Source organism: Musa acuminata, chromosome BXJ2-4 (assembly GCF_036884655.1).
Source record: "Musa acuminata AAA Group cultivar baxijiao chromosome BXJ2-4, Cavendish_Baxijiao_AAA, whole genome shotgun sequence".
NCBI lineage: Eukaryota > Viridiplantae > Streptophyta > Magnoliopsida > Zingiberales > Musaceae > Musa > Musa acuminata.
The window spans coordinates 31487370-31505480 of NC_088341.1; the positions used below are offsets into that span (position 1 = coordinate 31487370).

General features: G+C 39.0%; 2 protein-coding genes across 5 annotated transcripts in view; both read right to left on the minus strand.

The window, feature by feature from the left end:
• LOC103977992 (uncharacterized) lies at positions 1–7465 on the minus strand. 2 transcript variants are annotated; one of them, XM_009393724.3, is made up of 5 exons: positions 7184–7465; positions 4999–5079; positions 4563–4894; positions 1837–4469; positions 1–1723 (listed from the first exon to the last, which is right to left on the minus strand). In XM_009393724.3, the coding sequence occupies exons 3-5, from the start codon at positions 4782–4784 to the stop codon at positions 583–585; spliced, it is 3996 nt and encodes a 1331-aa protein (XP_009391999.2). In that variant the 5' UTR covers positions 4785–4894; positions 4999–5079; positions 7184–7465; the 3' UTR covers positions 1–582. The 2 variants fall into 2 exon arrangements, with proteins under 2 accessions (XP_009391999.2, XP_064960712.1); XM_065104640.1 differs by lacking the exon at positions 7184–7465 and adding an exon at positions 5725–7174.
• Positions 7466–7890: 425 nt separating this feature from the next.
• LOC135610296 (mechanosensitive ion channel protein 1, mitochondrial-like) overlaps positions 7891–18111 on the minus strand; it is a 29210-nt gene continuing 18989 nt past the window's right edge. For all 3 annotated transcript variants that reach the window (XM_065104643.1, XM_065104641.1, XM_065104642.1), the window contains 6 exons: positions 17782–18053; positions 16140–16240; positions 12030–12137; positions 9828–10046; positions 8939–9078; positions 7891–8284 (listed from right to left, as the gene is read on the minus strand). In XM_065104643.1, the coding sequence (XP_064960715.1) occupies positions 8965–9078; positions 9828–10046; positions 12030–12137; positions 16140–16240; positions 17782–18053 (814 nt within the window). In that variant the 3' untranslated portion in view covers positions 7891–8284; positions 8939–8964. The remainder of the gene's footprint in view (positions 8285–8938; positions 9079–9827; positions 10047–12029; positions 12138–16139; positions 16241–17781; positions 18054–18111) is intronic.

Sequence of the window (18111 nt, forward strand, 5' to 3'; positions counted from 1 at the left end):
TTGAAAAGTGCATGCTTGATTTCCAGATACAAGAAGGGAGCTCAAAAGTTATTTGTGGTGAGGTTTAAATGCTTCCCAATTGCCAACACAGACTCAAACTTTGTTAATTCATCATATTCCTTTGACCCTCGGACAGGGAATACATCCCACTCAAAATGGGCCCAGATTAGAGAAAGAAATAAATAGAGTGAAAGCAAAAGGGAGGTGATTTAAGCCCACAAATCACAAGTTTTGACTAACAACGTGATGTTCTTTACAAGCTAGAATTGTGAAACTCGATATCTTTCCCTCTGAGAAGACAAAAGTTTCATGGGTTCATCACATCCTCTTGAATCCAACATGACCAGCAGACTGAAGCAAGATTGTGAACCGCAGTCCTAGAGCCAGTATCACAACCTTTGATGCAAATGACTTGAAGCAGATTTAGGGGATTTGCACTCTTGTTATAATTAAAATAACCCTTCTTTCGTTTAGTTCTTGAGGTAACTTACTCAAATTGGCCCCACCAAAAACCCTAGGCCTCCCACTTTGCTGAAACACTGGGGATTTATGAGCACTTATGAGCCTGGCACCCTCAACATCTTATCTGAAGCGCTTCTCATTGCTATCAGGGTTGTATCGTCTCATAGGTTGGAGTGATTCATACCTATCATCATATCCCCTTCTATCATCACTTCCGGTACATCTATATCTTTTATTCATAACAGCAACCTCTGGAATCTTGCTAGAGTGCAGAGGACGGCAGAAGTTGTCAGGCTTTGATCTTCCTTGTGAATCCATCGAGTCAAGCCTAGGATTTCTGAACACTTTAATAGATGGGCTTCTTCTAGAAGATCGCTTGTACTCATGTTTCCTATGATGATTGTGTGAATCCCTCCTTTCATCAATCCATCTTGAAGAATGCAATGGGGAAGAAAGGGTTTTCGATGTGGGGCCATACCTTACCATAAAGTCCTCAGAACTAGGTCGTGAATGGGGTGACCTCATTCTCTCCATTCTGATTTTGGGAGTCCTACTGCGCTTGCGAAACCCATGGGTATCACTCATCCCAATTTCCCTTCTCCTAGGAGAGGTCCACATATGAGGAGATCTCGATCTCGATCTCGAAGGAGATCTGGAGCGAGAACGTGATAGACGAAGAGGTCCTCTGTGTGGAGAGAAGCTTCTATCTCTACTAGATAGATGGTGCATTGTCAGTGATGAGTCCATGCTGCCATCAGGCACAGACCTGTGATACCGATCCCTAGCCATTTCATGGCCATATTTACCAGCCCGACCCCGAGAATTACTGAAGTGCCTGTCAGGGCTCATGTTCCTTACATTTCCAAGTCTTCTCTGCATACCATATGCAAGCTCTGTCTCAGCTTGTGAACGCCATCTATTTTGCACCGAAGCATTTGCAGCTCGTCTGAGCATAGGGCCTGCATTTCCAACACCACCTGCCTTAACTACGGTGCCATCAGGTGCAACAACAAAGCCATTACTCTCCACCTTTGCAACGGCAGCTGCAGCCGCGTTCCTTAAGCTTGGTCGAGCATAATTAGGTGCATCACAGTACTCAGGTGAATCATGATGCTTGGGACCACGATAACTGGGAGAGTCAAACCAATGTTCGTCTCTGCATCTCCCTTTAGTATGCTGAGATGATTCACCCATGTCAGCTGATTTAGGAGCAGCACTGTTCTTTTCAGCTTTTGTATTTAGACCACCATTACTGTCAGATCTGCAAGCGTTACAGCATATTTAGAACTTAAGAAATATGATCCCTTAGACAGTTTACAACTATAGTGAACTAAAAAAAATCAGAGTGAGTAAACAAGATATTTATAAAATTACCTGCATCCCTTGATACAAGACCTATCTCTCCTACATGACTCATCCGAGGACATCAACCTCTCAACTTGAGATGACAAGCCTCTTCTGAACAACAAACCAGATCTTTCTAATAATTTGTCAGCATCAAATATATCTAAAGCACCGGCTTTACCTCCTTGTTTAACAGAACCAATCCCAGCATCCATCATGCTATCTCCAGTAGGCACATGGTCTACAGGCAACTTATCCCATCCAGAAGCTTTGATTCTCACACTAGCTGAAGGTTCCCTATCATTATCACCCTTTTCCTGAAATCCACTATGTCCAATCGTGTTCTCACCATGAGAACCAGGTACTGATGAATAGCTACCACTTCTCTGCTTTCTCCTCCAGTTGTTTACCGCGAAATGATCTGTGCAGTCTTTTCTATCAACATCTACAAAACTTCTTTTCCCATCTCCAGCATCCAAAGAAGTTGATTTGGATGAGCACTTCAGTGGAGGTTCAGAAACAGCAAAAACACTATTCATAACAGGAGTTGTTCCATCATGAGCAACAACTGGTGCATCCCTGTTTTTGCACGTCATGCTTTCACCAGAGAAAGAAACAGAATAGGGAAAACCAGAAACTGCTTCAACGGCAACATTCTCTTTGTTGTCAGATCCATAATCCAGATGTTCAGATTCTCCTTCCTCAGCTCCATCTTCTCCCCAACTTTGCAGAACAGATTCTCTAAATTCACCATCCTCAAATTGAGAGTCATCATCTCCCAGAAGGTCAACCTTTTCCACTCCATTGGCCTCCCCCATATCAGCAAGAGATGCACCTGAGCCATAATTATGTACACAATCATTGAGAGAAGCTTCACCAGAATAATTTACACAATAATCCATGTAACTTTTGCCAGGCTCCTGAGTACCCACAGCATCATCTACCAAATTGACATCCTCTGTCATACCTGCCAAAACTGAAACAGGAACGACAGGATCAACACATTTATCATCGTCAACATTTAGCTGTGCTGTAGCCTGTTCACATTTACCAACATGTGTGATTCCAGAAGGCAATGCATCAGGATTACATGACTCTAAGCTGCCCAGCTGATGACCATTTAATAGGCAAGAACTCCTGTCCACTGTTCTGGGGGATCCATCAGTATGGAGATCATTTGTGACATCAATGTCATCAGAGTGTTCAATTTCATCAGATGTACTTTTATGAAACAAAGGATCAGAAGTTTTTTCAGCATGGGGTGGACATTGAAAACTGCTCTCCGAATCAGTATTCAGAAGTCCTTGCTTCTCAAATTGAGAAGTGTTTATGTGGATAGGATGTTCTACTTCAGCATTAGGCAGGCAATGGTCAGTATTAGATGAAACTGCATTTGGCTTTTCATCAAAGATTGATTTACTGATAGACTGGCCAAATTTCAAATGTGAATTATATGGATGAGTATTAAAGTCGGAGCTGGTATCCAAACTAAGAGGCAAATGAGAAAATGATGTTGCAGTTTCCAACTCCAAGCCGGAGTCTGCATCAGCCTTTGCTCTAACAGATTCAATTACCATGGTAGTATCCCTCAAGGAACCAAGAACATCTCCAACCACAGAAGAAACAACTTTGGTACTACAGATGTCGCTCCCTTGATTGGGCACAACTTTTGTCTCTCCAGTAGAGTTGACCAAAGAAATATAGGTAGCATCCTCCAGTTCTTCAACCAAACCATCAGAATGAGGGAGAGACCACTGTTTTGCTTTCTCATGATCAACAACTGAACTGTCATTACACACATCAGGTTTTTCCCAAGCCTCTGACTTAAGTAATGCACAATTATCCTTTGAAAGACCAACCACACTTTCCTCGCTTTCACCAAATTCAGTATAACATCTGCTCTCACAGTTTTCAACTTGATGTTGAAGAGCTTCAAAATCTTCCAGCTTTTTATTGTGATTATGACTTTCACATGCAGGATTAATGGGATGTGGCTCAGACTCAGAGATCACAACTTCATCATATTTGCTATTCCATGTATCCATTACAGTGTTAAGATCCCAGTGAAGCCTAGAATCAGAGCCAGAAGACCTCATCTTATCAGAAGCATTTTGCAATGGGTCTATTAAGCTTTTCTCGTTTGCTGAACCCTGGTACTCATCATCAGCAGGTATAGATGTAGAACATTTTTCCATAAATACATCACAATTTTCATGTAAATCTGGAGTAGATTGAGGTTGTCGCTCCTTATCTCCATACAAGGAATGTGATTTAGCTCCTTGTGTGTCTTTGAAAAGTACTTCACAAGAATGTCCCTTCGAAACTGAGCCTCCAGTATTTATGAGGTCACTCAATATTTCGCTATCACAGGCAGCAGCAGCCAATATTGAAATTCCAGAGAAATCTGCAGCAGCACTGGCCTCTTCATTTATGTCATGCAAATTACTGGTCCAGTCAGCAACAGCTCTTTTGTCATGATTTTTGTCATGTGCTGATGTCTTCTGATATGGAGGAGGCTGGCCCTCTATCAAGTGATCAGAATCATCTGAATAAGAAGACTGCAGAGGAGATGATGGAGAACTAACTAACAGAAATCTCCTCTTCTTTATGGGAACAATCTCGAGGGAGTCGCTGAAGCGTCCTCCAAGAACACTGACACCAACCTGCAAACAGAAAACAGAATCATTAAAAATGCACTAAAAAAAGGTTTGATAAAAGGGGTACCCTAAAAATAGCATTGATGTCTAAAGCAAAACCTTCTCAGACTCGGAGACAGAGAAATCTCTTGCTCTCTTCAGATACTGATCCTTGGTATCCTCATTCCTTTTGGAACCTTTGACTGCAGAGTTCTTTCTGAACCCACTAGAATATGAAGTTCTAGCTCGTCTTACAGCCCTCTTCCTGTCCTTGGTGGTTATCTTCCACTTCAAGCGAGAATCTATAGCTCCTAAAAGTTCAAGCCCTATGTTCCTCCGCATGTTTCCCAATGAAGTTCCACAACTATTAACTGCACATTTATAATGACAACTGCAGGACGATGGTTTTCAGATTTAGAGGCACAAACTCCAGAAAAAGTTGACAAATTAATCTGCAAGGTAAAAGCCAGAAATTTAGACATAATTTACAGTGAGAATACATTTCAAAATAACAAAACATTTTCACAACTAAAGTCATCCAAGAGATAAGGCCAACCATTGACTCAGATCCGTCATCATCTTTCTAGCCCAAAGAAATCATCACCGACTGCAGGTCCACAGCAACCGTAAACAACCACTGGAGAGCCAAAGGAAAAAACAAGGATTAAAGATCACATCTCTCAATACAATATCAACGTGATAAAATTAAACAATATTCCAACCCAGGAGAATATCCACAAAAATGCCAGAGTTGATGGTGGACTACTTGTATATCATGCTTAGAAAACCTTATAGGCATTTTTGTACCTCCTATTATAGCTCAAAATCAGTCAAAATATCTACAGAAAGAATTTAACTGTGCTCCAAACTAAAATCTTCAAGCAATGTAAGAAATACAAATAAAAAAAAATCTAACATTAGTCCTGCCTTGACAGTTGGGTATAATGCACATGAAAGAAAAAACAAAGATTCTATTCTTCTAATGTAGGCCAATCTTTGCTTTTCTATGCACAGTGCTTGTTCTGCTTGAAAATCAATTGCCAATCGCCAACTGCCAACTTCCCCTAAAATATCTACTTCATTAACAACCAATTGCTGCCACTAACACAAACATCTAGGTCATGAATTTCCAGATTAGAAAAAAAAAGTGGTCAAAAATTTCAGATCAAGAAAACCAGTCTCCAAGATGACAATACACAAAATCAGGTGATTCCCCGATTTCAATTAATCCCATTCATTCAACAAATGAGAAATAATTCCAGTATGCATGGTCAGACAGTACATGTGCAGCAGAGATCCTTTAGAGCAATATGAACAGAACCATAAGAAAGCATGGTCTGATCCAACAGGATGAAAATCTTGGAGAAACAATCCACTGGCAGGAGCAACAAGCATTAAGAGTCTGGAAGAAATTTTTTAATCCTGTGTACAATCTCACAAAACAGGAACTTGAAGAACAAATAACAATACCAATCTTGCTGACCAAGTAATATAAACTGCCCTTAGCACTCAGAAGTCCATTAATATGATAAAGATGATACAGCCAGCAGAACCAGGACTAAGCCAAGATCTTAGAGTGATCATCAAGTGGTAAATCACAGGTAAAAACACAGGAAACGGCAAAAACAACAAGGACCAAAACCCTCCGAAAATTTTCTTCAACCCTGTGAAACCTAATATCATCTAAAATACAAGTAACCAGGCATCCCAAGAAGAATCACAAGTGCCACCTTCCTCAGCTGGTCCAATAAAAAAAACAGAACATGTCCCTCCCCTTAGGACCAAGACCGCCCAAACGAAGAGGCTGATGATGTCACAGCAGACCCAAAGGCACCACCCTTCTCAGCCAGTCAAAGAAAACAAAATACAACACCTGTCACTTCGCTTTTTACTACGACGGCACAGAAAGAAGGGGATGACGATGCAACAGCAATCCAAGACCCAGGAGTGATCAAACAAGAGGTAGATAGGAGTATATCATAGTAACCAGCAGGAACTACAAGAATCAGGATACTGAGAGAAGTTTCAACCCTGTGAAACCTACATCATCTAACATCCCAGTGAACAGGCACTCCAACGAGAAGCATTGTTGCCAGTCTGCTTATCTGGACAAAATAAATCATAATAATAGCTGTAGGATTATGACGGTGCAGGTAGTAGATCCAACGCCAAGCCCAAGACCTAAAAGTCCCACAAGAAGAAGACGGCAGGTAGATCGGAGCAAACAACAGGTGGGGCAAGATTCAAGAGCCTCTGCGACCTAATATCACCTAAAATCCCTGCAAAACTCTGAGAAGAAGCTTCAGCACCTTTCGCTGCTCACATGCCTGGGATGGCCAGACCTAAAGAAGAGGACTATAACGCAGGCAGCAGATCCAGCAAGAGGCAGGTTGCAGGGAGCACATCCATCAAGTTTCTTCCGAGATCGACCATCCGAAGCCAAAACCTCAAAGTATCGTTAGTCTTTGCAGTGTCCATGACAGGATTCGGTCTATACCCGCACAGATCCACGATCCAGGCCACGGTAAACTGTCTTCAAGTACCAAGAACACGGCATCCATGAGCATAACCTCCGAAAACCAGCCAAAACTTCTGCTCCGGCGTCCAAAAAAAGACGATTCAACCAAGAGTACCCCCACAGATCCTCTCAGTCATTATCCCCCACCACGCGCTTCCCCAGATTGGAGTTGCAAGACGATCTAAAGAAAGCATACACAAATCATGAGCTAGGGTTTCAATACCTGAACCTAAGGGTTGCAGATCAGCCGCCTCCCTCTCCTTCCTTCCTATCTTTTTCCCCTTCCTTATTCTTCAACCTGTTCACACTGATGGGTTCGGATTCCTTCCTTGGCGTTCGTCGCCTGCACGTCCGGAAGGAAGAAACGAAGGTGATTCCTCGTCTCCCACGCCAACGTCAACAACTACTCTGCCGCATCAGTGTCGCTGTTGTTGGACGCTCCCTTCCGCTGTCTTTCTCCTTTCTCTCCTCTCTTCTCCGCCCCTCACTGTTGCGTATATTATTTTGTTCTCTGCCACTTATTTGTGCTTGCCCCGCGGTAGCCCCACCCCCCTTCGCCTTCCCAATTGCCCTTCCCACTTGCGCCTAATTCCGAGACGGCCATCCTGACGTCGACCCGGTTGGGTTCGGCTCGCGCGGCACGAGCCGGAAGTCAGCCGTCAAACCCGGGACAGACGGACCGGATCACGAGCGGGTGGCAAAAGGTCCTTGTACGCGCTTGGTTGACCCCGCGGAGGCAATTGCCTGTCGCCTTCTCAAATCCAGGCGGGGCCCACGCGACTGCGCCAGTACGTAACCTACGTGGTTGGATTCGGAAGACCTGTCAACCTCATTTTATCGTGTTTAATGGTCACCTGAGGCGCAGGATGCGGTAATCAAACTGTTACTAGCGGTCAGAAGGTATGCAGTGTTTGGAATAATCATGCGAACTTGCAAGGTTAAGAGTTATGGAATGAGTGAGAATAACCTTTACAAGACGCAGAAAGAACCCCTTTTTTTTTTGCCCTATCGTCCCATCCGCCGTTTCCTCTTATGTGATTGTATTAGCCAACACGGCTTTGTAAACGCCGCTAGAGTTGCAATTACAACAGAAGACCTTGTTGACAAATAAAGATGATGATTACAATCAAAGTTGATCGAGAGTTCAGTTTTCAGCCTAAACCCTAAACTGGTCCTCCCTATTTCTCACAATGTAGTCCCCTTGGCAACAGGCTCAACTAGCAGTCATCACACACTCGAACAGAGAGACTAACATGCACGCATATACAGTCATCTCTTTCTTCAAACACAGACGAGAGCTTTCAGAACAAGGAAAAAGTTAGACCTGCACATCCAAATCATCCATTAGTGCACACCAATGATATTAACTGTGCGCTTAGTCAATGGGATTGAACAATTATAACATGATCTCTCAGATGCAGAAATTAACATACGGATTTGTCAAATAATGATCATGGACTTACTTCGAGCATAGCTAGATAACAAACACTTGCACACATTAATTACCAACTATTGGAAAAGAACAATTGGCAAATACCCTCCTCAAAATATCTGCCATGTCCTATACCTATAATTTACCACTACCTCTGAAGATATCTGACCACCAACAGGGCTGTTTATTTTACTGGTTGTTATTTGGTTACATATACAAGGGAAATGTGGTCGCGGCAACAACTATCTAGTCTAAGAACACACATTAGGTTGCCAGTGCCTGACATGGTCTGCACCATGAAGCTATTTGAGCCTTATTGGCATGCAGCGACTCCATGTAATGTGCTGTGCAACACAATAATAATAGAAGAAAGTTCAGAAGACGTTAGCACTTGTATTGGTGTAGAGACAAGAAGATTTTTTGTTGTCTGCTCCAGATAGAAAGTACTAGCAAAAAGAAATGCATAACAAACAAGATAGAATCATCTCCAAATAGCAATATCCATATTGCTCGCTTTGTGTAGTTGAGCACAAATAACAATCATACCTTAAGCAAAATCCATTGATTTTGAATCAACATTTCATGCAGTCATTTAGGGTACTTCCAAGTTCAGCACCATGTTGCCTGATAATCCTAGCTGCTTGCAGAAGAATATCTTGCTCTGTGGCAAATAGCTCATCTTTTCGCTACAACCAACAAAATTACATCAAATGCAGCTTGTGCCATAAATATAAAGTTTCTAGTTCACAATCTAGGGCTAGCATAAAGACAAGTAATGGTAATCCTTGATCAGAAAGATTATATCCAGTTCTATAAGTACTAATATTTCTTCAAGCGTGTGTAATGGGGTGTGTTATGACAGCAAATTCACATTCTTTGTTGAACCACAGACTTCTAAGTAGCCTGTGCCAACATTTAAAATTATTAAGGTTTATGATAAATTTATTTTTGCAGTAAACAATTACTGTTAACAATTTTCAACAATGATGAGAACATGTACATGATCACAAAGGGTGAAGTTAAGTAAAAGAAGGCACACCATGCCCTCAAAATTAGCAAATTGCATTTTAGATAAAGGTTGCTAAAATTGATCAAAACATTTCAAAAATGATGTGCACATGTATATGGTCACAAAGGGTGAAGTAAAAGAAAGCTCACCGTGCTCTCAAAATTAGCAAATTGCATTCCAGATAAAGGTTGCTAAAATTGATCGAAACATTTCAACAATGATGTGAACACGTATATGATTTTCCATGGGTGTAAGCATTTGTAAAATACCATGGGTGCAGGTAATTAAAAGAAAGCTCACCATGCTCTTGGAATTAGCAAATTGCATTCTAGAATAAGGTTGCTAAATTTTGTCGAAACATTTCAACAATGATGTGGACATTTACAAGATTTCCATGGGTGTAAAATTTTGTAAAAGAAAACTCACCATGCTTTTGAGGTTGCATCCTAGGGTAAGCTCTGCATATGATTCTATCCGAGAGAGGTAACAATAAGGGGCATCCTTCTCTAGGAAAACTTTTGGATGAGCTCGTAGCATAGAACTTATCTCTTCAGAAATATTGGGTATCTTCTCTATATCATCAATACGTATAGGTATTTTGGTAAGACTAGCACGCCACTGAGCCCTTGATTTGTTCACAATCACCTGGGAAGTATTTTCATGTAAGTTAAAAAAGATAACAAACACTATGACCACAATTTAGCATAACAAATACCGGTTGCTGGATTGGATAGCTTTTAAATAGAACTCTCCTAACTCAAAAAAAAAAATGAACCATATAAAATGATTATACAGGCATCAGTCTAGCACAATTAACTAAAGAAAATATCTTGATGGCATCAGTCTGCCAGACATCAGACTGAAGATGGGTATTTCAATGTCAACAAAATAACTAAAGAAATGTTCAAAACATTAGCCTGGAATCCAGCACCAACTGTCTAACCATCAAGATACAGAAATTGGCTGCTGATATTGTCAAAACATATATTGAAAAATGTGAACAGTCTAACCAATCCATAAAATGGCTGACCATCAAACAGAGGTTATGGAATGGTCAAGTAATACCACCACCATATAAGATGAAACTGCACATGCTAAAGAAAGCTTAATTATAAACTGTCCATGCAGCACATGCCATGCCAGAATGGTACATATGTGCATGCTAGGTACCACACTGGCAAACAAAACATGCAGAGGCATGCTTTTTATGGATGACACTTATTCTGCTGACAAGGCTGCAAAATAGATCTTAGGTCAGATAATCAAGATATCTATCAATCTTTGAACTGACATCACCGACAAAGGAACCAGAAAAAAAAGAAAACTGAGCAAAAGGCCAGCAGTGCAAAGACAAAAGACATACTCCCAGACATTAAAAAAAGTACATTAATCATCTGCGCTTTTCAACAGTAATTTGGATATATATTAATTATCCATTTAATTGTTCACTATTACAATCTTCTAAAACAATCAACTCTCCAACATAATCTAGAATATAAAATGAAAACTTATTGAAGCATTGATAGAATATTTTTTTTCCAATCCAATTAAAAACAATTCTGGACCTCGATTATAGTTGGGACACCTCCTGGCAACCCGGGGGGTGCCAACAAGTTGCACTGGATTTGATTAAATTTCTATATGATCAAGTCTGATACACTAGTTTAAAGTTGATGATGGGTCAATTAGTATATAAGATCACTACCAGACAAGTCACAACGAAAAAAACATACATCCTATCCATATTGTTGACTTAGTAGATCTGCTTGGTCAGGTCAGGCAATTGATATTTAGTGAGTTCCTAGGACCATGGATGTGTTCACTAGTGAGGCTGGTAGGAAAGGACTACCCATGGATAATGAAAATGACGTGTTACTAGGACACTATACATCCGACGTATTGCTCAGAGAATGTTTACGGGTCTTTATGACATGGAGTTTCCTTGGTGCTTCAATTTAAATATACATCCCCATTTCTTACCCGGAATTTTCTGTTGGTAAACATAATTGATAAATATTAGTTTGTTTTCCACACCAACTCAAACAATGCCTTCGGTGTAAGTATTTTAAGTAGCGATTAATTATAATATCCATGATAATTACTGATGCAAGTCAGTCCACGTTTCTGTACATTTCTAAAAAGTAGTTATCTTTTGAAGTGTGTCTAAGTTTGTTGTGAGCTTATAGCAAACTTGGCTGATATACGAATTTAAAGAAACCCAAGAACCACCTTCCAGGAAGATAGTACAGTGAACTGTGACTATTTATGTACGTCTTATATTTAAAAAAAAAAAAAAACAAGATTTTTTACTGTACCATGTGCACATACAAGGTCAATCTTATTTGTGACTATTATGGTAAAAGTAGCTCTATATTCATCTTAACTCAACCTTAACCAGGTCATGTCCAATTCATAGCCTGACTTATTCAGGCATGGTATTGTCTTGCACCAAGAGCTGCACCACGAGGACAAAAGGCATTACAGTGTCAACTGTCACGACTTGTATTTCATTCCATACAACTCGAATTAATCATAAGACAAAAACTTCAGATATATTGGAAATTCATAGTAGCAACATCTTAATAAATAAGTGAATGAGTCAGCACCTAACATCTATTATATACACACCTGACTAGAGAATAGCGAGTTCGGAACTATGACAGGAAACTTTTCAGAATTTATCAAGGACGTGGTGGTGAGTCCCATTTCCATCACTTGGCCTTCTACTGATCCAGCCTACATTTTTCAAAAAATATAAATCATTAAAACAAATCTCAAATCAAATAAAGACAGCAAGACATCTTTCACATCTGATTTGCTGAAAGAAAACAGATTATTTGCAGCTGATGAACTAGTCGAGTTGAATATGAAAATCTGGAAAGAAAGCATGTGACTCAAATAACTAACATCATTTATGGCAATGACCATCATGATCACATGTAATTGCTCATGCTGGTTTTGACAGTCAATTTGTGAATTTTATCATTTACATCATATAGAAAAGGCCAAGCATTTAACAGAAGATAAGGCATGCCCAACATTTTCATATCTGCTTATCCACACAAGCCAAAACACGCTACAAAAAGGAATGTGTGCAACAGCATTCAGAAGGAAAACGTGTTATATGTTATGTTATGTTATGACAATGACGAAGGCAGGTAGGTGAGTCACGCTTATAAAACCTTGACAACAGTCCACACAAAAGAAGCTTCTCGGGATCCCAAACCTTGTATAAAGGCCTTTGAAAACTAGACCTCATAAATGACCATCAACTGCCATGATACAGGGAGAAGCTTTTTCACTAGCAGAAGCTATATCAACTTAAACTGCTGTACAACTTTATTTTATTCCAACAGAAGAAACTTTCATGATCAATGCTTGACTCTACAATTTCTCTAGATGCCGATACTTGTTTACCAACAATATATTTCATTTCCACTGAAAAATGAATAACTTTTTATATTCCAGTGAGTACTAATTATTCTGATTAATTTTCCATGATTAGATAGTTTAAATTATAACCACAATAACATAATTGTGAAAATATTATAGTGAAAGATACACCAGTAGTTGCTTTTGAGGGTACACCAGTATCTTCCAAGTTTTGAGAAGTCAAGACGGCTAAAAGAGTTATTATGCCTTTAATACTTTGCCCTAGATCTAAAGATAGAAGACAACACAATGTCTCCTCCAAACTTGTAATTCAATCTAAAAAAAGATAGTTCTAATCAAGGTTTCTCTTACCGGTCCACACCGATGTACCGATCAATCGTCGGTATGATACATACCAAGGTGTACGAATGGACCGTATATCAGTACGCCTAGACCAACGATAAGGTAAAATTACCAAAAATAGCTCCAAAATTTTCTTTTAAATAGAAAAAAGTTGGATTAGGGTTTTAAGTTGAAAATAAATATAAATTTAGTATAACTTTAGCAAAAATAATATAAATTATAAAAGAATAGTGACATCTTTTTTTGACTTTGCAGGATAACTTTGTAATAAGTTCCGAACTTTCCTTCCGTTAATATTAAATTATCTACAAAGAAATGATTTGAATTATTAAATTATTTTTTAAACTACTCAGACTTTAAGACTCAAATGAATTAAGTAATTAATCGACAGATATACCTAATTCTACCACCATAAAGAATGACTGGACTCCACAGGCGATAAATCGAGATCCTTAATCCTATGTAACTGTATATCAGTTCGATATGTTTGTCGGACCCAATCCTAAAAATAATCTCATGACAAAGTATCAAGATTCTTAATCTCGCAATGTACCGGTGTATCGAGCTTTGCTCAGTATGATATGATATGGCATACCGGGCGATATGCCTAAAATAGGCATAAAACCCTTCCCAAAATACCTAAAAAATAAAAAAAAAAATAGGATAGAGTTTTGAAGTTAGAAATAAATATGTATTTAGTATAGTTTTAGCAAAACTAATGTAAATTAGGGAAAAATAGTATCACATATATTTTTCGGGCTTTGAGGAGTAACCTTGTGCAAGGTTCTCAATTTCGATCCGTTATGGATCGTTCTTCCTCTTAATTCTCCCAAATTAACCTCCTAAATTTGATTCAATCCAAAAATCGTTGCTTTGTTAAGTTTTGGAGAGTGAAAATATGAGAATAAGAGAGAGAATATGAGAAAAAAATGAGTTTGAAAGAGTTTAAGAGAGTGTGAGAGTGAAATGAATTGAAATAGGGGGAGGAAAGGGTTTAAAAACCCTTGAGGCCTCCAACGGTCAAATTGACCGTTAGAGAACTGTTACCATTCGGTAACGATCGATTTTGACCGTTACCGCCCTGTACAACCCTGTATCGCCTCGATACGGGGCCAGATGCCTGATACCGCCAGGTAACGGGTGGTCCGCACGCCGATCTACTAGCGGACCAATACATACTGCCCATATTGGGTGGTACGGTATGGTATTGCAAACCCTGCAAAGTATACTAATACATTGTATGTTATTAGTGCATCAATATGATGATGGTTGTAGTCTGATCGTCGTGAACCACGTGTCCGAGGCAGCTCCTAAGGCAAGGACGATTGTGGCATATATTAGTGCAAAGCATGAAAATGTTAGAACTTCTACTTTCGCCACTAATTTGTTGCTTTGTATCATATGATCGATTGTCGTGCTACTGCTCGGAAAAGTATGATCAACTATCACCGTACTACTGTTGCTCGTAAGATTCTCTATAATACGACGACTGTAAATACAATGAGCTTCACTCTGTGTCTACGTCACGTAATCTCTGTCGCATCTATTCAAAATCATCCGTTGCCTTCCCCTTCCCATTCCCCTTCCATATATAAACTTGACCAATACCTGGTTGAGCTCCATGATTTGAATCTTAAGTGGCATGTGTAAAATATTCTTCTCTATCCATGCACCACCCTCAAATTATGTAGATGGGACAATGGACTCCTCAGAGTCGCCACCATTATCGATCGAGGAATTGTTGTATATGTTGTTGTCATGTCTTTGGACTGAGCAGGTTGTTGGATGTGATTGATAAGGTATCTTATCGCCCGACTTGTTTCTTTCCAACAATGTGATTGATGCCATTGTCTTCGCCTTTGCACACTGGGCGGACAACTGTGGTAGAGAAAAAGGTTTAAAAATCCTTTCCTATGGTTCAAACAGTCAAATTGACCATTCAAAATAAGCTGATTTCAAGGTATTGGTACAGGTCAATAACAATTACTAAGCAGTATAGATCGGTATAGGTCAATAACAATTACAAGCAGTACAGCTCGGTACAGCAAACCCTGGTTCTAATTTCAGGGTTGCCTTTAACCTATCAAACAATGAGAAATGGAGTTAGGTGACACTTTGTGCAACATGAGTTCAGTAGCACAATTTTCTATAAAGATACATTATCACAACAAAAGATGGATACTAGTTGATTTTTCTTTAGTGCAAATGTAAGGTGACAAATTTGGGAATACTTATTGAGGCGAGGTTATAAGGAAATAGAGGTGTTCAAAGAGAGCGACCATTTCATATCTAGGATCAATACTTGAATGGAAATGAAATAATATTAAAATAAAAGCAGTTAAATTGCATTTAGCATTAGCAGTGTAGGAAGAGAAGGTTACTGGACATGTGCATGTACATATGCATTTAGCATTAGCAGAGTAGCTAGAAAAGGTTACTGGGCATGTGCATGTAACTTGCATTTAGCATTAGCAGAGTAGGTAGAGAAGGTTACTGGGCATGTGCATGTAAATTCAATTTAGCATTAGCAGCATAGGTAGAGGTTACTACATGACTTCTATCATTTCCTGCAAAATTAAGCATCTGCCTCAAAATGTTCATAACTAGACCCAAAATTATTTTTATATTAATTCCAAATTGCCTACATTTTAAATGCATAAAACATTGCTAAAATTGATAATATTTTTTTTTCTCGTTTCAATGCAAGGGGCATCCAGCAGATACATTGCACTCCAAACATCTCTCTCCATTTCTATGATCAACACAAATACAAGTCTAGTTCAAAAGAGAAAGTACAAAAAATCCTACCAATATCATTATAACAGCAGTACTCCAAAGATCAGGTCAAAACTGTGCCTCAATGGCTCAATGCTATCCTGTATTAATTTTATAGGTGCGGCCAGATACTCAAAGGGAATGTCATGGCACTACTCGCATTACTAACAATCATGATCTACTATGATTGAAAATATATATACAAAACAACTAATAGAATGTAAATACTTTAATATTGTCGCCCACTCCAAAAGGCTTTGATAATTGCAAAGAAAGGCCACTAAACAAGTTTCCAAGAATGTCTCTAGCAGCAAAAGCAGTAGCCACACCTGTTGAAAAAGTTAACTAAATCTTTATCCAAGAGTTTAAAGAATGATATACAATAAACAATATATAAAAATTAGGACATCATCTATCAATAGATACCTAAAGAATTCTATAAAAATGATTGTCTACCATAATAAAATAAATAAATTCAGCAAGAGGAAAGTGATGTGCGAGCGCACATGCCTGCGTTGTGTATATGCCAGTGTGTGTATTTGTAGCAGTTACTTCTGTAACATGGTTACCATTTAGAAGCTAGACTAGTGAATACTCTGGAGGCAGCAAGATATGTACTTGTGAGCAGTTACCTTAACCTACTACAATTAAACACAAAAATCCAGAGAAGCCATGCCTACAAGAGGTATACCACTTTGTACCAGATGGTTATTTTCCTTATTTATTGAGTTGTGTTTCATCTATGATGGATATACATTCATTACCTATAAGAAAGTACCTTCTCATGATCAAATTGATAGAATAAATTATCCAATGATAGAAAACATTTAATTTTATACAACAGTAAACAACTCAGCTATATAAATTGATTCTATTGCAAAGCGATTAGACATGGAATACATCAGTCAGGCATCTAAAACATGATCAGTTTCAAGAGGGCCTGCCAAGTGTCAATTCCAGCCAAAAAAAAAAGAACAAAAAAGATGAGAGTTTACTGCACACTGCTACAGGAAATTTCCTTAATTAAAATTACCTAGTTTAAAAAAATAGTTTGCTAATATTAACAACATACCAATGACAAAAAAAAATTGTAGAGAACATGCACAATCATGAAATTATTACATAAAATTAGGGACTGAAGTCAAAGACTAGGAACAAGCAATAACAAGCCAACTCTGAGGTTGGCTACACAAGTCTTTCCCTAGCACCGAGCCCTATCAAGGGTAAGAAGCCAGTATGTGCCAACATATACTATTTCGGCTGGTGTATCATGTCATCTATGTGATGAGATGTGGACTCTTGTGTCACTTTAATTCATTCAAAAGTGGATTGTTATCTGAACCAACTAGTTTCTTTGTCTAACCAATCCGCAAAATAGTGCTTTGGGAAGGTCAGCTTGGGTTTGGATTCGGATTCAGATTCAGGCTAACTACAAGTATGCAACCTAAACTGGACCCACTTATAATCTAATTGAGACTAGAAATAAAGATTGCTATCTGAAACAACTAGTTTCTTTGTCTAACCAATCCGCAAAGATAGTGTTTTGGGAAGGTCAGCCTGGGTTTGGATTCAGATTCAGGTTAACTACAAGTATGCAACCTAAACTGGACCCACTTATAATCTAATTGAGACTAGAAATAAAGATTATCTAGAAAACTTCTTCATTAAAGGCATGCTGCACAAAATATTGGCACTAAGTCACTGAAAAATTAGCATCTCTAGCAGTTGTAAGACTTTAAAATGTTAAGAAAAGGTACAAAGAGCTAAAATAACATCATTAATACAATGACACAGGCATATAGATACTAATGACAAAATATTGATGGTTTAGGGGGAAAAAGCAAAGCATTTTATCCAATTGTAATCATACCTCCTATGCCACCAACAGTAACAATAGATTGCAATGGTACACCTACTGCTTCAGCAAAGCCCATTACTCCTAGTATAATTAATCCCACGGATGACAACTTCTCCAGTGTTAACAGCTTGTCTCGATCAAGCCCTCCGATGGCCTGGGTTGTCAAAGCCCTAGCAAAGAAGTTGGTTTTCCATCTATGAAGAAACCAGATGAAAGAAAGAACAACTGCTCCTCTCCATGCTTGTAATAGATATTCTGTAGCAGTTGGTGCAATCATGATACCTCTGTAGCGTAGAATAAAAATTAAAATCATTATGCTAAATATCTACAAAGCCATTTCAT

Coding starts and splice junctions, on each gene's coding strand:
- LOC103977992 (XM_009393724.3), bottom strand. CDS start 4,784: ATGCGGAGGAACATAGGGCTTGAACTTTTAGGAGCTATAGATTCTCGC. Junction 4,470..4,562: donor CTGTCTCCGAGTCTGAGAAG/GTTTTGCTTTAG, acceptor TTCTGTTTGCAG/GTTGGTGTCAGTGTTCTTGG. Junction 1,724..1,836: donor TCTTGTATCAAGGGATGCAG/GTAATTTTATAA, acceptor TAACGCTTGCAG/ATCTGACAGTAATGGTGGTC.